Source organism: Aphidius gifuensis, linkage group LG4 (genome assembly GCF_014905175.1).
Source record: "Aphidius gifuensis isolate YNYX2018 linkage group LG4, ASM1490517v1, whole genome shotgun sequence".
Classification (NCBI taxonomy): Eukaryota; Metazoa; Arthropoda; class Insecta; order Hymenoptera; family Braconidae; genus Aphidius; species Aphidius gifuensis.
This window is the reverse complement of record NC_057791.1, coordinates 3,651,603-3,672,266: the sequence shown is the minus strand read 5'-3', so window position 1 is coordinate 3,672,266 and position 20,664 is coordinate 3,651,603. Positions and strand designations below refer to the sequence as shown.

The following is a 20,664-nucleotide window of genomic DNA, read 5'->3' as shown; positions in this document are numbered from 1 at the left end:
TGCCGTTGGCGCTACGGTCCCCAAGCCAATTGTCGTTTGATTGCGTTTGATGAAAACGACACCTGTCGTGTAAACAAAACGTGCTAAAATAAAAAAATAAAAAAAATACAACTAACGAGATAATAATAATTGTTGTTGTTATATTAATTAATTAATTAATTGGTTTTTAAAAAAACTCAACATGGATAAAGTATATCGTTTTGATCCTGCAAAAATTACCGAAAAATATAATATCAAAGAGTATTTTAATGAGTATTCAAAACTCATTGATCAACTTGAACATGACGAGGTTATTACTGATGAAAATAAATCAAAAAAATTAGATGAAATTTACAAGTAAGTATTAAATAAAATTAATGTTTATACTAATAATAATATATAAATTTACTTATCAAGTTTTAGAATTAAAAATATTAATTATTTTGATGAGGAAAATGATGAATCAAATGATGCAGAAAATAATACAACAAATCAATATGAATATAATCTTGGTTTACCACAAGGTTTACCAAATATACCTGCAATACAAAAATTAAAATTATTAACTGAAAAATATGCCAAAGAAGAAAAAAAAAAAAGTTTATTTAAACAGCCAATTTACGTACCAATTGTAAGTTTATTATAACTAGACCGATATGTTATGCTTTGTCAATGATGTAAGAAAATTAATTCTCGAAAAACTCATAGTAAAATCAAGTTTATATCCAAGCCTACCCCAATCTACCCCCTACCGATCACGTAAAAAATTATGAAAAAAATTCAACATTGACTTTATTTATCTCTTAACTACCTCCCGTAAATATTTTTATATAATCAGCCCTCTATTTAACTCAAGAAATACTATTTCTTAAAAAATTCCCAGAAAAACGAGTTTATGTCCAAACCTACCCCAATCTACCCCTTGCCGATCGCGTAGAAAATTATAAAAAAAATCCAACATTATCTTCATTCATCCCTCAACCACCTCCCGTAAATATTTTTACATAATCGGTCCTTTATCTAATTAAAAAAAAATTATTTCCTAAAAATTCACAGTGAAAACGAGTTTATATCCAAACCTACCCCAATCTACCCCTTGCCGATCGCGTAAAAAATTATGAAAAAAATTGTACATCATCTTCATTCATCCCTCAACCACCTCCCGTAAATATTTTTACATAATCGGTCCTTTATCTAATTTAAAAAAAATTATTTCCTAAAAATTCCCAGAAAAACGAGTTTATATTTAAACCTACACCAAAATACCCCTTACCGATCACGTAAAAAATTATGAAAAAAATTGTACATCATCTTCATTCATCCCTCAACCACCTCCCGTAAATATTTTTACATAATCGGTCCTTTACCTGACTTAAAAAAAATTATTCTCTAAAAATTCACAGTGAAAATGAGTTTATATCTAAACCTGGCCCAATCTACCCCTTACCGATCATGTAAAAAGTATGAAAAAAATTGTACATTATCTTCATCGATCCCTCAAACACCTCCTGTAAATATTTCTACATAATCGGTCCTTTATCTAACTTAAAAAAAATTATTTCTTAAAAATTTACAGTAACAATGAGTTTATATCAAAACCTACCCCAATCTACCCCTTACTGATCGCGTAAAAAATTATGAAAAAAATCCAACATTATCTTCATTCATCTCTTAACTACCTCTCGTAAATATTTTTACATAATTGGTCCTTTATCTAACTTAAAAAAATTATTAATATAAGGTGAACGTATACAACACTTTTACTAAATATTCAAAATTAATAAATATTTTTGACAATATTTATTCATTAATTTATAATGCACAGTTTTTTATATTTATTGACTTTATTAATTTTGATTCATTAATGCAACAAATCAATCAATAATCTCAATAAATTCCTCAGTAATATTTTTTTGGTCACATTCTTTCCTTAGCAACATTTGCCATAATTATTTGACACAATAATTCTAATTTAATATAAAAAATATTGCTGTGAAATTAATCTAGATTATAAAATAATTTTTTTGGTTACCTTCTTTCTTTAGCAACATTTGCCAATAGCTATTTAACTAATTAAATATGGAAAACGTTGACAGCCAAATAAATTAATTCGTAATCTCAATTCTTTTTTCAGCAATATTTTCCATAATTATATCAATTTATTATGGCAAATATTGCTGAAGAATTAATGAAAATTGTTAATTTATTTATTACATACATTATACTTCTTACTATTTACCTTCTTACATCATTGACAAAACATCACATATAAGCAAAAATAAAATAACAACGGGAACACATAGCAACGGATAAACAAAATAAAAAATTAATTAATTAAACAAAAATAAATGAATTAATATAAACAGCCAATCAAATAGCTCGAAGAGAGGCTTCATTCTCCTTTTTATATAAGGAAAATAAATGAATAATATTATTAAATTTGATTTGATAAATAATTTTTTTTGTTTTAGAATAATACTGAAATTATTGAAGGTGAAAAATCAATACCAGGTAAAGATATATTAATAGAAATAAGAATTTTTAATCCTTTTGTTGCTGATTCAAGACATGGTCCACCATCAAAAAGAAAAATATCATTATCACGAGTTATTTCAATTCTTGGATGTCAAACTCTTGCTGATTTACGTGATAAAATTAGCTGTATATCAGATTTATCAGTATCATATGAATCAAGTAATGATCCATCGGCTGCCCAACATCTATTATCAAATAAAGTAAGCAACAATAATTAAACTATAAAATATTTTTATCACTAAATAATAATAATTAATTTTTTATTTTTTATATAGAATTTATATAAATCTGGATTTTTTTATATTGAAAATACTTTTTACAATGATATGAGAGATAAAAATAATCATGACAATAGTGCTGTTATAAGAGAATGGGCTGAGGCAAAAAATTTTGGTCAATTTAGTGTTGAAAAAATGGAAGAAACAAAAATTGAATCATTAAATGTTAGATTTGGTTATCCTTGGGTTTATCAGCATCAAGGAACTTGTGAGCATTTAGTTGTATTTGCAGATGCAAGGTAAATATTTATAAAAAATATTAATATTATCTATAAATTTATTTGATTAATGGAATTTTTATTTTTTTTGTAGATTAATTAATCCTGATGATCATTTAGCAATTAAAAATTATCCAAGAGTTGATAGAATAAGTTGCATACGTAATAGTTCATGTTTATTGTGTGCTGATAAACCAGTTTATTGGATAACAATTGACAGTGATAGAGTACCACATAATCCTTGTTATTTTTGTAAAAAATGTTTTAAATCATTCAATTATATTGATGGTAAAAAAATTGGTAATTTTAAAGCATACAGATTTCCATGTGATCCTGATATTATCGAAGCTATTGAAAATAAATCACGTGTTAAAATCGAACTTATGGATCAAAGCTAAACAATAAATTAGTCAGTGAAAAAAAAACTGGAAATATTTTTATCGAAATAATTTTATATTTCTTTTTCTTTTTTAAAATTTATAAAAATATAAATAATATTTACTTAAGTTATATTTTTAAGCTTTTGTTTGTACAATAAATTATCGAGTTTTTTTAAATTTATTTTTACAGTATTTGCATTTGGATTTATATCGAGTGCTTTATTGTACATTTGTCTTGCTAATTCATATTTATTCCATCGATGATAAAGAACTCCTAAAAGAAAAAAAAATAATTATTTATTTTTTTCATTTATTATTTGAATTGTTTAATATTTTTTTACCTAAATTTGTGTAAATTGATGGATTAGTTGAATCAAGATTTAAAGAATTTTTAAATTCAATTTCAGCTTTTTCAAAATTTCCTATTTTTCCTAATATATTTGCAATGTTTAGACGAATTGTTGCATCATTTGGAAATAATTTAACAGCTATTTTTCCTTTTTCAAGTGCTTTTTCTGTCATTCCCATGTCATCAAGTAATCTTATTGAATTTGTCCAAGCACGTTTATGATTGGTTTTTTGTTTTATTGCATTTGACCATGATTCTAAAGCTTCCGTGAATTTTTTTTGCTCCATATACTTAAAAATAAAATATAAATAAACAAATGTATTAGTAAAAGATTAATGATTATAAATTTATTTACCAAAATTCCTAAATTGTAATGGCAATCAGGACAATTGGGTCGATGAATTAATGACGTTAGGTAACAAGCTTTAGATTCATTAAATTTTTTAAGTCCTGATAAAACAATTCCAAGATTCATCCAAGCTGCAGCAAAATCTGTTCTAATAAACAAAAAAACATTTGTAAATTAATAGGAATAAGATTTATTTGATAGAAAAAAATATATAAAATATATCTTACTGTATTTCAACAGCTTTTCTCAATAATTTTTCAGCATCATTATATTTTTCCTGATCTTTAAGTAAGTTACCAAGATTATTCATAGCTTGTGCATAGTCTGGATGTAATCGTATAGCTTCTTTGTATTCTAATTCAGCTAATAAAATATTTCCCATATCTGCTGCACTTTTTGCAACATTATAATGAACCTTGGCATTTAATGGACACACTGACAACGCTGAATTGAATAAATAATTTTCATTATTCCATTGTGAACTTCTTGTCCATGATCTTGCAAACCAAGTGATAAAAAGTATTCCAAATATCGTCATGTTGAGCTTTGAATATCCAAGTTTATAAAATAATTTATCAAGACAAATTACAAATATCAACAAGTAACCAGCAGATGGAAGATACAGCGTACGTTCAGCAATGACAAATCCAACATTAAAAAAAATATTACTTGCTGGTAGAAATGGTATTGTCAACATCAAAATTCCCATCAACATATATCTGAAAACCAAGTAATTTAAATATAAAAAAAGTTTACAAAGGAAAAAATAGATTTTACCTTGAATCTTCATGTGTTTTTCTTATCCATATGAACCTGATTATCAATCCAATTATAAACCATAATATAAAAATAAAAAAAATTCTTAAATCGAAATTCGAAATAAGTGGAACACATCCCATTGACCAGTCGAAACACAACCACTCTGGACAAATTAATAGCCAAAAATTTAAAGAATAAATGTAATGATAATTGATATGACGAAGATAAATATTGTCTAAAAATGATGCTGGATTATCAACTGGTTGAAATTTTGGTGTTGAAAAACCCATCAGGCTAAATCTCACAGCAAGTAACACAAATCCAGTTAACGTTAACAATAAAATCCGAATGATAAATCTAAAATTATCGTATATTTTTGATTTATTAAGCCAATTTAGATTTAAAATTTTTAAAAAATCTTGAAGACTATTTTTTTGAACAATTATCAAATCGTATGTAACACAAATACCCTGTAAATATTTTAAAAAATAATTATAAAGAATAAATATTTAAAATTTAAATTTACTTACTATTGCAGTTATACCAGTTTCTTTGCATAGCATTGCAATTGTTATAAATATTATTGTTATAATTAAATTAATACATAATGCTAATATATTATTTGAATATACAGAACGATTGTAAAATAGGATTGAAAGCCAAACAAATATTGTACATAAAATATCAGCTCTACCAACAATTCCTGATACCTAAAAATGAAATTAATTCAATTTAATTTGTATTTTTTACTTAGTCATTTTCATCATGAGTACAAATGTACTTACAGCTTCAGTATGAACTGGATGCACAGCAAAAAGTGCAGAAGCATAAAATGCTAGATGTTTAAATTTATTTGTTAATAATATATTAAAAACCCAATAAGTTAATAAACAAACAAATGAATGTAATATTAAATTGACAATATGAAAATCAACTGGATCCAATTGTCCTCTTAGCCAATAATGAAATCTTAAAATAATTATTATTTATTAATTTTCAATTTCATATAATTTAATATTCAAATAATACCTAAATGTCATTATTGTCAAGGGCCTGTATGATCTATGACTCTGGTAATGAGTAAGTTTATTACCCCAAAAATCATTTTTAAAAATTTTTGATAATTCAGTTGTTGTGACATCTGGGTTTGTTGTGATTGCTGGTGAATCATCAAATACAAATTTTCCATTGTATGAATTAATACAACACAATGATCCTACTAAAATTATTAAAATTTCCCAATGCCTAGGAAGAGCTAAATAACAACAATAAAATTGTTAATAAAATATTAATATTATAAATATTATTAACACAAAATTACCAGGCAACATTGATGTTGTATTTGATTGTGTCATTTCTCATGTAATATTTCATTGAAAATTAATAAAAATATATTATTTTGAATAATAATAAATAAGTGAAATTACACTGATTGGCTGGTATGTACTCATCACAGGTGGTTAATTAATATAAACACAATATTTATGTCACCTGGACATTATCGGTATGACAGATATCTGTGGTGCCTAATCAAATTAATTCATTAATTGTTTGGTAGCACGTGTATGTGTGTAACCTCTCTCAACAATATTAAATTGTTTATAAACAATCTGTTAAATTGAATAACAGATAATAATGGATTCATCAATAGCACCAGAACTTGAATGTAAAATATATAAATATTTATTAGATAGTGGTTGTTGTTATAGTTGTTGTTTACGTTTTCTTGGAACAAAATCAACTGAATATTTTTTTGATCCAATAAAAACATCATTAAAGGTAAGTTGGTATTTTTTTACATTTATTATTGATTATTTATATTTGTAATAATAAAAATTATCATATTTTTAGTTGAATTTTATAAATGCTGATGATGAAATTAAAAGTGAAACTCGTTGTATATCATGTCTAGGAATACTTGATGATGCTATTGAAAAAGAAGCTGTGCAAAAGGTAAAAATTATTATTTTAAAAATTGTTAAAATAGTTGTAATCAATAACTTGTTTATAAAATTATAAAATTAATTATATTTACAGATAAAAGAAGCTATTAAAAATGGTGGTTATGATTCTTCAACATTTACATTTGCATTGTCTTTGCCAGTATCATTGACAATTAGAGAAACATCAATACAAATAGCATTGTCAAAAAAATTTAATTTATCAGAATATCAATTGATTGGTTTAAAATTAAAAACATGGAGTGTTAAAGATGTATGGAAAGCTCAAGTTGTACCAATTATTGAAAATGAATGTTTGATGAAAAATGTAACTGCACCAGTTCCATCATTATTTTCAATTGATATTTCATTTATCAATGATACAGATGAAATTGAATGCAACAAATTGTTAGTAATTTTATTTAAATTTATTATCAAATATATTATTAACATATTTAATTATTTTTAGATTGAAAAAATGTGATCCAAATTTTGTAGAATCAAAACATAAACATGTAAATGATAAAATTTATAGTAGAAATACTATTGAAAAAATTTTATCAAGTGTAAAAGAAGAAAATTTTATTGAATATTTTAATATTCCAATTGACAGACCAGCTGAAATTATTAAAGTTGATAAAGTTGGTTGTTCACATGGAAGTATTTTCATTGGAGGTACGTATTTTTTCATCATGTATTTTTAATCTTTTCAACATGTAACATTTTGTTTTTTTCGATCACCAGGAAGATACACTAAATTTAATAGAAAATTAAGTCAAACACCTTGGTTTATAAATGGTGAAAAAAAAATGGAAACATCAGTACAAGAATTAATTTGTGAATTTATTGTTGAACATACAAAAGCTGAATCATTAAAATTTTTATCATCTGGAAGAGAAGATGTTGATGTAAGAACAATTAATTCTGGACGTCCATTTGCTGTTGAACTTGTTAATCCAAAAATAACAAATATTAGTGATGATGAGTTTAATGATATGGTTACAAAAATAAATGCATCAACAGATATGGTTCAAGTAACATCCAGACTGAAATTATTAAACAGGTAATAAATTAATAATTAATTAATTTATGATATTTTAATGACAACAATAAATTGTATACTATTTTTTATTTAATTTGTTTGCAGTGATGATTTGAAAAGACTGAAAGAAGGTGAAAATCAAAAATCAAAATTTTATCGAGCACTTTGTTTGTTACGTTCAAATACTGCTGACACAATTGATTTTGAAAAATTAAATTCAATTAAAAATTTAGAAATTATACAAAAAACTCCAATTCGTGTTTTACACAGACGACCATTGGCATCAAGACCAAGATTTATTCATGATTTACGTGGACGTTTATTAACTCAACAAGAAATTATTAAATTATCCATAAATACACCAGAAAATGTATTAAAAAATTTATTTGTTCTTGATTTAAAAACTCAAGCTGGTACTTATGTTAAAGAATTTGTTCATGGTGATTTTTGTCGAACAAAACCTAATTTAGGTGATTTACTTCATGAAGATGTTGATATTGTTGCTCTTGATGTTACAGGAATTAATTTACACTGGCCATAATTAATTATTTCAACTTTGAATTTATAATATTTGTAGCTATTTACAAATTAAAAATGTAAATTAAACAAAAAAATATGTATTTATTTAAATGTTTTTTTTTTTTTTTTTGTTGCCAAAACAAACATCCTGTTTGGCTTGACATAATTTATCGTTTGTAAATTAATGACAGCTGTTTATTATAATTTAAACAGAATAAATTAAACTTTTAAAAACATTTAAATAAATAATTTTATATACAACTTTTTATAATTGAATTAATGATTTTAAAATATGAATAGTAATTTATTAGTTTACTATTTAGACTTGTAAATTAATAGGCAATGTGAAAATGAATTATTTTCTATTAATGAGAGAATTGGTATTTTTAAATTTCAATTAAAATTAAATTGCTATTAATATTTTAAAGATTATACTAGCTTTTTGTTAGTCTCATCAAGACTTGCAAAGAGTTAAAGGTAATCAGCAAATGCTGGAACTCTTTGTAATGCTAAAAATTATTATGATAAAAATCCAAGTCCTACCATCTCCAAAAATTGATATGATAAATTTTTTAAAATACTCACGAAATTCATGTGTAAAGAAAATAAACATATTATAGTTTGAGGATATTTTAATAGTTACTATATTGTTTAAAAAATGATAATTAAATTCGTAATAGTAATAATATTTATTGTCGATATTGTACACCATAAAATTTATGTTTAATTGTATCTTCATCATAGTAAACATTATTTTTCTTAACACCACGACGTTTTTTTGGATCTTTATTACTATTTTTTGGAGCAATATTTGGCATGAGACCAGCTTTTTGTGCCATTGTAATCATTATACCAACTCTTTTTTGTTGCACTTTACATAGACCAGTTATTCTTCTTGGTAACACGCCTCCATTTGATTTTAAATATTGACTGAGAATCAAAACATCCTAAAAAAATTTATTAAAATTATAAAAATATATTTAAACATTGTTATTTAATTTTTATAGATAATTAGACACATGTATAGTTGTTAATTTAAAGACAGATGTAAATAATTTGAAATACATACTGTGTGTTTAACGTCAACACCGGTGGAACATAACAGACATGATCCATTGCCAACATCTTTGAACAAATTAACGTCACGTGGATCAGGAATAATTTTACCCTCAATTATCAGTGTATTACCCTCTTTTGTTTCAATAACTATTAAAATAATTAACAATTAGATAAATATATTATGTAATTTGTTTACAAATTTTAGGTTATGTAGATGTAATCTTTTCATTTTCAATGATAGATATTAAAATCATGTAATATATTTATGTGTATTTTGATGAATGATGATTAACTTACTTTCTTTGAGTTTTAATACAGGTGTGACACTTATTGATCTTTGACTTTGTGAATATAATAATTTTTTGCCAAGAGTAAATAATGTTTGTCTCAGAGCCATGATTGTTGTTGTCAATTAAACTGCTTTCAACAAAATTTAAAGGTCCAACAAAGAGAGAGAGAAAACATACTAGCGCTCAAAACTGGGACTACTCTATTTTTTTTTTTTTTTTTAATATCCACTTGTGGTTTGAATTTTAAAAAAATGTAAATGCAATGAAACATAAAATAAGAGAAAAAAAAGTAATTTTTATTAAGGATTACTTTTTTTTCTTTACGTTTTTCTAATCATTCCAAAAATCATATTAGTGTTCAGCTATTTTAGAAAATTTTACACGTCCCATGAAACAAAATATATATGAATATTCTTATATAAAATTCTAAATAAATAAACATAAATAAATTTATAGCACCGTCAGCTGTGTAAACTTTATTAATTTTATTTTCATTTCTAGCTCTTGTTCTTTTAATTATTTAAAATATAATTAGCTGACTATCATAAATCAATAACTAAAATTTGTTTTAAACAATTATATACTATGCAATTATAAAAAAATAAATTAAAATAGAATTAAATTTATTTGATATTGAAAATTAATGGTCTCGGTTTGTTATAGCTGACAAGATTTATTATTTAATTATTCCAGCTTTTAGTATAAATACTCGAAACATAGAAACAACAATTCAGTTAAATTATTTTTCTGGTAAAAATTATCTTTCAACATGAAGCTATCAATATTTTACAATTTTTTAATTTTCTTCGTTATTGTTTATTGTTCATGTAAGTTTTTAAAATAAATAATCTATAAAATTTATTTTCAAACAAAATAATAAAGAAATTAATCTATCATTTTTCTTGAATCTCTACTTCAATTTAGATGTTGAAGGATCACCATCATCATCATCATCATCTAATAATAACGGACGTACACCTGGTTCTCGACCAGCTGATAATAGTCCGTTTATGCCAAGATGGAGAAGTGAGCAAAAAGACCGTATTGCAATACTATCAAATGCTGATAATAGTCGAAGAAATCCAAGTCCAACAAAACGAAGATTTTGAAGAGCTACACCAATCATATAAAATAAAAAATAATAATGATCTATCTGCAAATAAAAGAAAATGAATAAGTAATAATTTTGCCTATTTTATTAATTTATTATGTATAAATAAATATTTATTTTTTTATTATTCGTACACGATAAATTACTATCAACTTTAAATTTAATTTTTTTTTTTTTTTTGAATAAACAAAACAATTTCTATACAATATAATTTATTAATATCAAATTTGAAATATTTACATTGTTTTATTTATTTGATATCATTTAAATTATATTTTATGTGGTTAATGGTGTGTAATAAATATGTGACGTTAATCAAAATGATTAATAACTTATAGCTGTCACATTAATCATCATAGTACAAGTATAAATACATCGTGTTTAAAAAAAAAAAAATCATTCAACTATTTGAAGTTTAACTGTTAATATTATACTAAAAAAAAAAGAATATTTTCAAAATGAATGTATCAATTTTTATTGGTTTCATTGTTGCACTATTAATTTCTCTTCACTACATTGGTAAGTTGATTTTTTTTTTTATATTAAAAATAATAAATTAACTAAACTTTGAACTGTATCTAAAATTATTATATTTTTTTTTCAGGTGTTGATGCATCGTCAAATGACAGACGTGCATCTGGTTCAAATACCCGACCAACTGACAAGTCGTTTATCAGTCAATTTCAAAATTCAGTAAAAGATCGTGGTGCACTACTGGACAATACTGACAGATACAATAGAAATCCAAGTCCAACAAAAGCCAGAAAACCTAGAGCTGCTCAATGAACATCTTAATGATGAAGAAAAAAATCGAAAAAATAATATTGTATCATCAAATAAATACAAATAAATTAACTACCTCATGAAATAATTAAGTATTATATATATATTTTTATTAATTTTTTATATCAAATATAATTTTTTGATATAATATATGAAATAGAACCCTTGATGAACCTTTAAAATTAAATTTATTTACCTTATGTATATAATATTTGATTGATAAATTGATAATATATATAAATTTTTTATGCATAATGAGAAGGTGGCACTGATAAATCTTGCAATATTCCTAATTGTTCTTCTGTAAAACATTGGGCATGAACAGTCCATCCATCATAATGAGTTCTTTTAAAATCACCAAGTGTTTTTCTAATTGTTGTCTGAAAAAAAAATAGAAAAAGGATTAATTAATATTTATTATTGAAATATTAATTTGAATGATAATAATATAAAATAAAAAACTTACAGGAATTGGTTGTGGATCATTGAGACAATAATTTAAATATTCAAATATTGAAGGCACGTATTTTGGTAAATCATATGGATGAGCTCTTACAAATGCACATAAACCAAGTACACCAGCATGTCTTACACGTAAATCATCATTATTATTAATTTTAATTTTTGATTTATTTTTTAATTGCTTTAATAATTTATCTTGTTCAGCAATAAAATTACAATGTAATAAACCACATAATACATTACCAGCTTTTTCTCTAACTTCAACTCTATCATCAGATAATAATCTCATAACAATTTCTAAAACTTTATCTGTCCATATTTTATTATTTAATATAACACCCATATTATAAAAAACAAATACTTCAATAAAACTAAGACATGATGAACGTGCTGACCATGATGTCATATTTGATACAATAAATAAATCATTAAATAATTTATCCATATGTCTTGGTAATCTTAATGATTCTGACATTGTTGATAATGCTCTTCTACATGTTAATCTTAATTCATCATCTGGTTCATAATTTTCCAATTGACATAGTACTGGTAATATTAATGAAAAACTTGGTAATGAACCATATTGTGATGAATATCCATTTGTTATTAACCATTTACATAGTGTTTTTAATAAACTAACACTTTCTTTTTTTCCATCAAGTTCAAGAAAATGATCATCATCATTTGTTAATTTTAATAAATTTGGTAAATATTTATTTATAAAATCTTCTGTATATAATTGTGTTTTATTATTTTTAACACCAGTACCAGGATCATAATCAGCTGAAAAAATTGATGTTATAACACTACCAAGACAATCACGTATATTTTGAAATGGATTTGCAATTAAACGATTTTCAACACGTATTAATAAACGTTTCATAAGTTCAGTTAAACGCCATGATTGTTGTAATAACATTGTTTGTAAACAAAATAATATTGATGATTCATGCAATGATGCTGTTGAATCATTGACAATTGTATATTCCATTAAACATTCATACAACCAATGATGTCTATTTGGATCTCTTTTAGCAACAGCAGAACCAAAACATAGTGCCCAATCATTAACTGTTTCAGTACTAATGTTATTTAGGGCATCACCTATTATTGGTAATAATAAATTCCACATATCATTAACCATATTAAATGGCCAATGTTTTGATCCACGTATTAGACCAGCAATTAATTCAGCTGCACATAATTGATGACTTTCTTGTTTATCTTTAACAAGATATTTTAAATGTATTAAAAAATTATTTAAATGTGTTATACCATGATTTCTAAATAATCTTTTATAAAATAAAAATCTAAAATTATTAAATTTATCTTTTCCTTTTCTTTCTTCAAGGCTATTATATTTCATAAGTTTATCAACATTTGATGAATCAATAAAAAAATTTTCAATTAATAATTCAGATTCATTAAATATACGTATTGTTTTATCTAATATTGGTTGTTCAGATGATGGTGCATATATTTCAAGTTTTTGGCCATGTATAATAGCCATTATATTGTTTATGAATATATCTTGGTTCATTCCATTGTTGTTCATTTAATGGACGATTATTATAGTTATATTGTAACCAAGCATTGTCATCACGTAAACCAGGTAATGTTGTTACATCATTCCATATTGAACCATTTTTAATAACTAAATTTGGTGTATCAATTGTTATTTTATTATGTTTTCTTTTTAATTGTTGCATTATTGATGAAACAGTTAATATTGCAATTTTTCTTTCTTGTAATGTATCATTAATAAGTGCATTTAAAAAATAATTAACAACTTTTATTGGATAATTTCTATCTGGATGTGCAAGATCACGTAATAACCTCATACCCATTGATCTTTGTCGCCAATGACAATTTGTTTGTATACCAGTTAAAATTGAATCCATAAGTTCATCATAATAAGTTTCATTAATTTTTTCAAGTTTTAATAATTCAATTTTTCCATTATTAATATCATCAATATTTGGCATTGTTAATAATGGTTTTGGATATGTCATCCATAATTCACTAGCAATATTAATTGATTTATCTGTTAAAAATAATTTAATACCAATTGTTGGCATATATCTTGATATTGTTTCAGTTAAATTATTTTTTAATCTAATAACTGATGGTTTTTCAGATGGTTTTGATAACACAAGTGCTGGCCATATATTTTTTAAAAATTCCCAACTTCTTGGTACAATTAATGCATTTGGACGTGGTCCAGCAAGAAGATATAATAAACCTTTATGTGCATCATGATGTTCTTCTGGATCTTTTGCTAATAATTCTAATATATCAGGTATAAATATATTTCTTGAAGTTGGAAAATATCCTAATGCTGAGAATAATACATCTTGTGAATGTATACGTACTTGTGCATATGCATTGTTGTTATAATTTAAATAATTGTAACATAATAAATTTATGATATTCAGTTAATGGATAAAAACATTGAAAAAGATTCTAATTTCATGTTGCCAAATGACAACGTTCAAGTATACATTCAACCATATGACGACGTTTTTAATAAAGATCATCACGTAATTCATATTTAACTTGATTCCATGATAATACAAGTCTTTTATGTTGATCCATATGAGATGATTCACCTAATAATATTGCACTCCAAATACGTGGTAATACAGCTAAACTTTTTGGATCATCTTCATGATTTTCAAGCATTTTATTTTGTAATTTTGTTAATAATTTAACCATTGATTTTTTTACATTACTACCATCAGGCATTTTAATTTCTCCTTTAATTCCAACATATGGTAAAAATGTTGATGTTTCATCATCACAATTATTAAAATATTCATTTGGTATTGGTAAATAATTTGATAAACCATCAACTAATGCTAATAAAATAGTCATTGTTAATAATTCTGATTTTGTTGTTGCTGTTATTGGTGTTGTTGTATTTGAACAATAATTTTCAATATTATTTATTTCAATGGTAATATAACGTGAAAATAATTCTTGTAACATTGATAATTCATCTTCACCAGGTATATACCAATCAACATTAAGTTGATTTTTATCAATACCTTGTCCCCAATCAAGTATATATGGATAGCTTGTATCATTATAATCACGTCCATCATATGTATAATGTGATTTTGTTGTTATTGTTGATAATGAATTTAATACACCACATAATATTCTACTTGATATACGACTACCTTCACGTGATTTTAAATGTAATATTTTATCTAATAATTCAATAATTAAATCTTTATATATAAATAATGTATCACCAGATGCTGATGTTATACTTGATACAAGTAACATTGAATATAACAAACGATCATCAAGATTTTCTTCTTTTTTAACATCATCATTATCTTGTATTATTTCCATGATAATTTGTGTTAATGTTGGTAATAATGATTTTAATGTTTCACGTCCATTAGCACGTGCAAAACTACGACATAATGATGATGCTGCAAGTGGTCCAGATATTCTTGTTTCTAATACTTTTTCAGTAACAAATGAACGTAATTTATGTAATGCCGATTGAAATATATCATTACTACAACGATTTAATATACTTGAACATACTGAATCAAGTCCAAATTCAATCATTGATTCAATTTTACTTTTATTACCACGATGTTCTTGATTTTCTTGTGATACATATTCAAGTGTACTTGATTCAATAAGTATAAATACACGATCAAAAAATTGTAATATAAAATCTTCAAATTGTGATGTTGTTTCACAAACTAAACGATCATCATCATCAATTAAATTTGATCCAATTGCATGTGAACAATCAACAATTGGTATCATTGATGCATAAACAGATATCAAACGAAATGTTGAAAAACATTTCATAAAATCATTAGCATCAATACCTGGTAATGATGAAAATAATAATGACAATACACGTGATGGTCCTTCATTATATGTATAGCCTTTATTAATATTTCTACATCCTTGTACTAATGGTCTAGCAATTGATGTTACTGCTGACATTGCTGCTGTTAATTTATGTGGTTCTGTTAATGAATCAAGTGTTAAATATAATCTATCAAGTACATCTGGTATAACAAGATTTGGTCTTATTGTTGCTAAATGACGAAATACTTTTGATGTTGCTGTTGCATTTGAAAGTCAAACATTGATGTCATTGCAAGTGGCATCATTGATTTAACAAAATTATCAACATCTGTATCAGTTAATTTATGTGTTTCTGGTGTTGTTGTTTGCCATGTTTTTTTTTTATATCTTTCATTATGTAAACGTCTTACAAAATGAATTGTTAATTTACATAAAAAATCTTTTAAACCATCAATCCAAGGACCAGTATTTGCTTCAGGTAAATATGTTCCAATGTTTTTTAAAATTTTCCAAATGAAATTGTCCACTTGATTTATTTCCCAATATTGATACAACCCATATTGCTACTGAATTTGTTGTAACTTTATGAGATTTTGGTATTTTTGTATTTTTATAATGAACTGGCAAATTGAGACATCTCATAAATCGCGTTGTCATTATTGGTATATATGGTTCCCAATCAATATAACCAATATTAAACCATGCTAATCTTGACATAAGTGTCATCATTGAATGTTCCCATACTGGTGCATTATTACAAATTTCCCAAAGTTTCATAAATTCATCAAACCAAAGTCCATAACCCATATGTGAATCATTTGGAAATAATTGTACTGGTAAAAATAAATCTAATAAATCAAAGATAGCTGGTGATGATCTTGTATCAAGTGGACATATTTGTGGTCTTAATTCATCAAGTATTTCTCTTGTTGCTGTTAATGGAAAATATATTTTTGCATCACATATTAAACTTTCAATCATTTTCAAGCATCGTTGAGAAAACCGATACATGCTATTTGAAGGCATAGTAACTGAACGTTTTTTCAAGTCATACAATGGTCTCCATTCTAATACCAATTCACTTGGTTCAATGAGTTCTCTTTTTCGCAATAAGTTCAATAATATACCACCAAATACATTGACAAGATATTGTTCAAGTTCAGGAATTGTCACTAGTTCATACATCAATTTTATCAGTAAAATATGATCCTCTTTGGTGAATCTTAAACTGTAAAGCTTCATGTACCTTTTAACAGTGAAACAAAACAATCAATAATATAAATAATTTAATGTTTTTAATGTGGAGAAATAAAAAAATAGTTTATACAACTTACATTCGTAATTTACCAACAGCATTTAGTGTATCAGGTTCAATACGTCTTAGCATGATAGCTTGTCCCAATTGACCTTTTATTTCTGGCAGTAAAATTTTTGCTTCTTTCTCCAATTCCTCAGCATAAGGTAATAAATCATTGTACTTATTTACTGCTTGATAATCTAAACCAAGACTCTCTGTTGATGATTCCATTGTGATGTCGTCGTCGTCTTCCCTCATGTTGTATACCAGCTTAGTTGTCTCATCCAACATAGTAAATAAATCAACTGCTTTTTGAAGATCCATTTACTTGATTTTATCAATAACAAATAAATTAATTAATAATCAAATAATTAGTTTATATGATGAGCAAAAAAAAATAAATTATTAATCAATTTGATATGATTTTCTTAACACTTGTTTCAAAGCAATGTTTAAAAATACGAGTTGTTGCATGAGAAACAATAATTGATGTAATGATGATAAGTAATTATTATTCAATATACATCGTCATTGACGAATTGCTGTTTTTTTTTACCTTCATTTTCATTGAGTCATGATTTTCCCGGTTGTTGGCAGCCATCTCTGATAATTTTTTTTTTATCCAAATGACCATACGCGAAAAAAAAAAGGTAGAAAAACTAAATAAAGACAGATATAGGTTGAGTGTATAAGTCTTTTTGTTTATATGAATAATAAATATTAAAAACAATAATAATATTAAAAAGATAAGTGTCAGACTTGATGGTCAAGAAAAAAAAATAAATAAATTATAAAAATAATAATAATATGTGTGGTATGTAATGCGCAATCGCTTTAATATAAAGTCACGTGATGATAAATATGGAGTCATCTTCGCGCAATTTTTCTCTTTAAATTTAAATATTTCTATATATATATTTTTTCTTTAACAAACAATTTTGATATAACAATATATAAATTTATTTACAAATTACAATCAACATCTATAGCTTCATTTTTGTAGGCAGCTAATTCTTTTTTGTTTGAATCATCAGCCCATTTTTGTCGTTCACCAGATGCAAAACATCCATAAATAATTGCACCAATTAGATATATTAATCCTGCAATTATAAATATGATTTTCCATTCGTCGCGACTCTGAAATATCAATAATAAATAAATAATAATAATGATATATGTAATAGAAAAAGGGCTTACCTTATTTTTAACAATGTAGCCAGTTAAAATGGGACTGACAATACCAGGGATTGTTGCAATTGTATTACCCATTCCCATTAATACACTTGCATGTTGTGGTGCAATATCTAAATGATTGACACTAAAGCCAGACCATGCAAATCCACCGAGACCAACTGCAATTGTTATGCAAGTTACAGCAGATACACTTGATTCAACAAATGCTGTTGATATCATGAAAATTGTTTGGGCCAAAAATGCACCGCAATTGAAAATTTTTCTGACCTTAAAAAATATATTTTTACATTAATTAATTATTAAATATATATTGTTTGATTTTTTTTTTTACCTGAGTAGTTGTAAGATAATTATTTGAACGAAGATAATCAGCAAAATGACCAGAAAATTGGAGAACAATTGCCATTACAAGATATGGAAGAGCTGATAGAAAACCAGTTTTTTTAATTTGAAAATTCAATACATCTGTAAATAATTAATTATTAATAGTTTTTTAAATAAACAATGTTAACGATGATGATAAATACCACTCATAAAAGTTGGTAGCTGAGTTAACATTGTGTAAAATCCCCAATTTTCACTAAAATGTGCAGCAACAATGGCCCAAACTGGTGGTGATTTGATCATAGCTTTCCATGGATGTGAAATAGTCTAGATGATAAATAACCAAGTAATAATTAATATGATGATGTATAAACAAAAAAAAAAATCTACCTTTTGACCGATATGAGAACGAGTTTGTTTGATATAATCAAGCTCAGCTTGTGTAATCCAAGGATCATCTTCAGGTCTGTCAGTGACAAAGTACCACCACAAACCAAACCAAATTAATCCTATTAATCCAAACACATAGAAGACTGATGGCCAGCCTAAATTTTCAGCCATTATTCCAGATACAGGCATTGCAAATACAGTACCAACAAAACTCCCGGAAAATGCCAAAGTTGCTAATTTTGATCTTTCCAAATCTGGCGCCCAATTTGCCCATATGGAATGGATACAAGGATACGTAACACCCTGTTTAAATAAAGGGCCAATCAATTAAAAAGCCCAAATTTTCTTTTACAATTATATAAAAATATATACCTCAAATATTCCTTCAATAATTCGCATAGCAATTAAAAGATAAACACTTAAACGTGTTAATGGTGGTGTAAAAATTGTTAAAAATGCTGTTGATGCAATACCAAGACCAAATACTTTTTTTCCACCAATTCTTGCACTTAAATATCCACCAAGTATTTGAGTACAAATATAACCGTAAAAAAATGAACTCATAATAACACCTTGAAGTTTTGAATCCCATTTAAATTCTGGTTCATCAGCCTGTTGTTTAAATAAATAAAAAATTAATATATATTTTTTATAATAATTATTTATTAATTATTTATTTTACCTCATTTGATGTTGATGTCATTGCAACAATAGCAACACTCAAATTAACTCGTAATATATAAGATGTAAAAAATCCAAAAAATGCCAACATTCCAACAACATAACGACGTTTTTTCCAAAATTTCCAGCCAACGTTAATGTCTTGAATAATTTTTTTTTCAACAACACTAAAATAAATTATAATAATAAATTAAAAATACATTTTTAAAAAAATTTTTTAATAGTTTAAAAAATAATTTATTAATAAATTTTTTTACCTTTCATTTGTTGAATATTTTCTAGCAGTTATTTGACTATCTTTTTGCTCCATTTCACTGGTGATAAATGACACCAACGCAAAGTTACAACAATAACACAATTTTAAAAGATCAAATTGAGAGAAAAATATCTGATAATCTTTAGCTCAAAACACACACATTAACGCATGAAAATTAAATCTTCAATCTCATATCAAACAATTGATATAAAAAATTTAAAAAATTTATTAAAATTTTATTTACAAATGATTATAACAGATTACTGTCATAAATATTTTTTTTTTTTAAATGTTTAATTTTAAAGAAGGTCACATAATGTGTACTAATGTGTCTACCAGTATGTTCGATGAATAAAAACAGTATGCGTCTACATGTGAGGCAAATTAAAAAGTATATAGTGTCGTTGCACTGTTACCTTTGAGACTTTCACTCCAGGACTAAATCGACATTTGCCTCCAACATCTCAACAATTCCAATAAAAAAAAAAAAAAAGAAACAAACAGTCATCGTCGTAAATAAAAAAATGATTTTCTATTTTAATATTTTTTTTTTTAATAATATTAAATACTTGATTTAATGACCATATTGTTAAAAGTTTTTTTTTTTTTTTTTTTGTGTAAATTTA

At 25.2% G+C, this 20,664-nt stretch overlaps 7 protein-coding genes across 7 annotated transcripts; 2 read left to right on the top strand and 5 right to left on the bottom strand.

Moving 5' to 3' along the window:
- Nucleotides 1–181: 181 nt before the first annotated feature.
- On the top strand, nucleotides 182–3,416 carry LOC122853719 (snRNA-activating protein complex subunit 3-like). The gene is made up of 5 exons (XM_044154136.1): nucleotides 182–336; nucleotides 397–610; nucleotides 2,451–2,714; nucleotides 2,790–3,031; nucleotides 3,105–3,416. The coding sequence occupies exons 1-5, from the start codon at nucleotides 182–184 to the stop codon at nucleotides 3,406–3,408; spliced, it is 1,179 nt and encodes a 392-aa protein (XP_044010071.1). The 3' UTR covers nucleotides 3,409–3,416.
- A 96-nt stretch (nucleotides 3,417–3,512) lies between these two features.
- LOC122853718 (protein O-mannosyl-transferase TMTC4-like) lies at nucleotides 3,513–6,415 on the bottom strand. Its single transcript, XM_044154135.1, has 9 exons — nucleotides 6,169–6,415; nucleotides 5,877–6,102; nucleotides 5,633–5,816; nucleotides 5,378–5,557; nucleotides 4,866–5,317; nucleotides 4,316–4,807; nucleotides 4,095–4,236; nucleotides 3,732–4,029; nucleotides 3,513–3,664 (listed from the first exon to the last, which is right to left on the bottom strand). Exons 1-9 carry the CDS (start codon nucleotides 6,200–6,202, stop codon nucleotides 3,513–3,515), a joined length of 2,160 nt encoding a protein of 719 aa, XP_044010070.1. The 5' UTR covers nucleotides 6,203–6,415.
- A 67-nt stretch (nucleotides 6,416–6,482) lies between these two features.
- On the top strand, nucleotides 6,483–9,112 carry LOC122854571 (tRNA pseudouridine synthase Pus10-like). Its single transcript, XM_044155372.1, has 6 exons — nucleotides 6,483–6,626; nucleotides 6,699–6,800; nucleotides 6,885–7,195; nucleotides 7,257–7,462; nucleotides 7,532–7,850; nucleotides 7,935–9,112. The coding sequence occupies exons 1-6, from the start codon at nucleotides 6,483–6,485 to the stop codon at nucleotides 8,368–8,370; spliced, it is 1,518 nt and encodes a 505-aa protein (XP_044011307.1). The 3' UTR covers nucleotides 8,371–9,112.
- Nucleotides 9,022–9,818, bottom strand: LOC122854572 (39S ribosomal protein S18a, mitochondrial-like). Its single transcript, XM_044155373.1, has 3 exons — nucleotides 9,705–9,818; nucleotides 9,418–9,554; nucleotides 9,022–9,295 (listed from the first exon to the last, which is right to left on the bottom strand). Exons 1-3 carry the CDS (start codon nucleotides 9,802–9,804, stop codon nucleotides 9,038–9,040), a joined length of 495 nt encoding a protein of 164 aa, XP_044011308.1. The 5' UTR covers nucleotides 9,805–9,818; the 3' UTR covers nucleotides 9,022–9,037.
- Nucleotides 9,819–10,649: 831 nt separating this feature from the next.
- Nucleotides 10,650–13,563, bottom strand: LOC122853717 (proteasome activator complex subunit 4A-like). Its single transcript, XM_044154134.1, has 3 exons — nucleotides 12,058–13,563; nucleotides 11,788–11,971; nucleotides 10,650–10,850 (listed from the first exon to the last, which is right to left on the bottom strand). Exons 1-2 carry the CDS (start codon nucleotides 13,561–13,563, stop codon nucleotides 11,837–11,839), a joined length of 1,641 nt encoding a protein of 546 aa, XP_044010069.1. The 3' UTR covers nucleotides 10,650–10,850; nucleotides 11,788–11,836.
- A 2,807-nt stretch (nucleotides 13,564–16,370) lies between these two features.
- Nucleotides 16,371–17,968, bottom strand: LOC122853716 (proteasome activator complex subunit 4-like). Its single transcript, XM_044154133.1, has 3 exons — nucleotides 17,750–17,968; nucleotides 17,231–17,520; nucleotides 16,371–17,142 (listed from the first exon to the last, which is right to left on the bottom strand). The coding sequence occupies exons 2-3, from the start codon at nucleotides 17,515–17,517 to the stop codon at nucleotides 16,371–16,373; spliced, it is 1,059 nt and encodes a 352-aa protein (XP_044010068.1). The 5' UTR covers nucleotides 17,518–17,520; nucleotides 17,750–17,968.
- A 65-nt stretch (nucleotides 17,969–18,033) lies between these two features.
- LOC122854570 (sialin-like) lies at nucleotides 18,034–20,497 on the bottom strand. Its single transcript, XM_044155371.1, has 8 exons — nucleotides 20,040–20,497; nucleotides 19,784–19,949; nucleotides 19,474–19,713; nucleotides 19,102–19,404; nucleotides 18,915–19,038; nucleotides 18,719–18,852; nucleotides 18,391–18,654; nucleotides 18,034–18,330 (listed from the first exon to the last, which is right to left on the bottom strand). The coding sequence occupies exons 1-8, from the start codon at nucleotides 20,090–20,092 to the stop codon at nucleotides 18,157–18,159; spliced, it is 1,458 nt and encodes a 485-aa protein (XP_044011306.1). The 5' UTR covers nucleotides 20,093–20,497; the 3' UTR covers nucleotides 18,034–18,156.
- Between the last annotated feature and the right edge of the window lie 167 nt (nucleotides 20,498–20,664).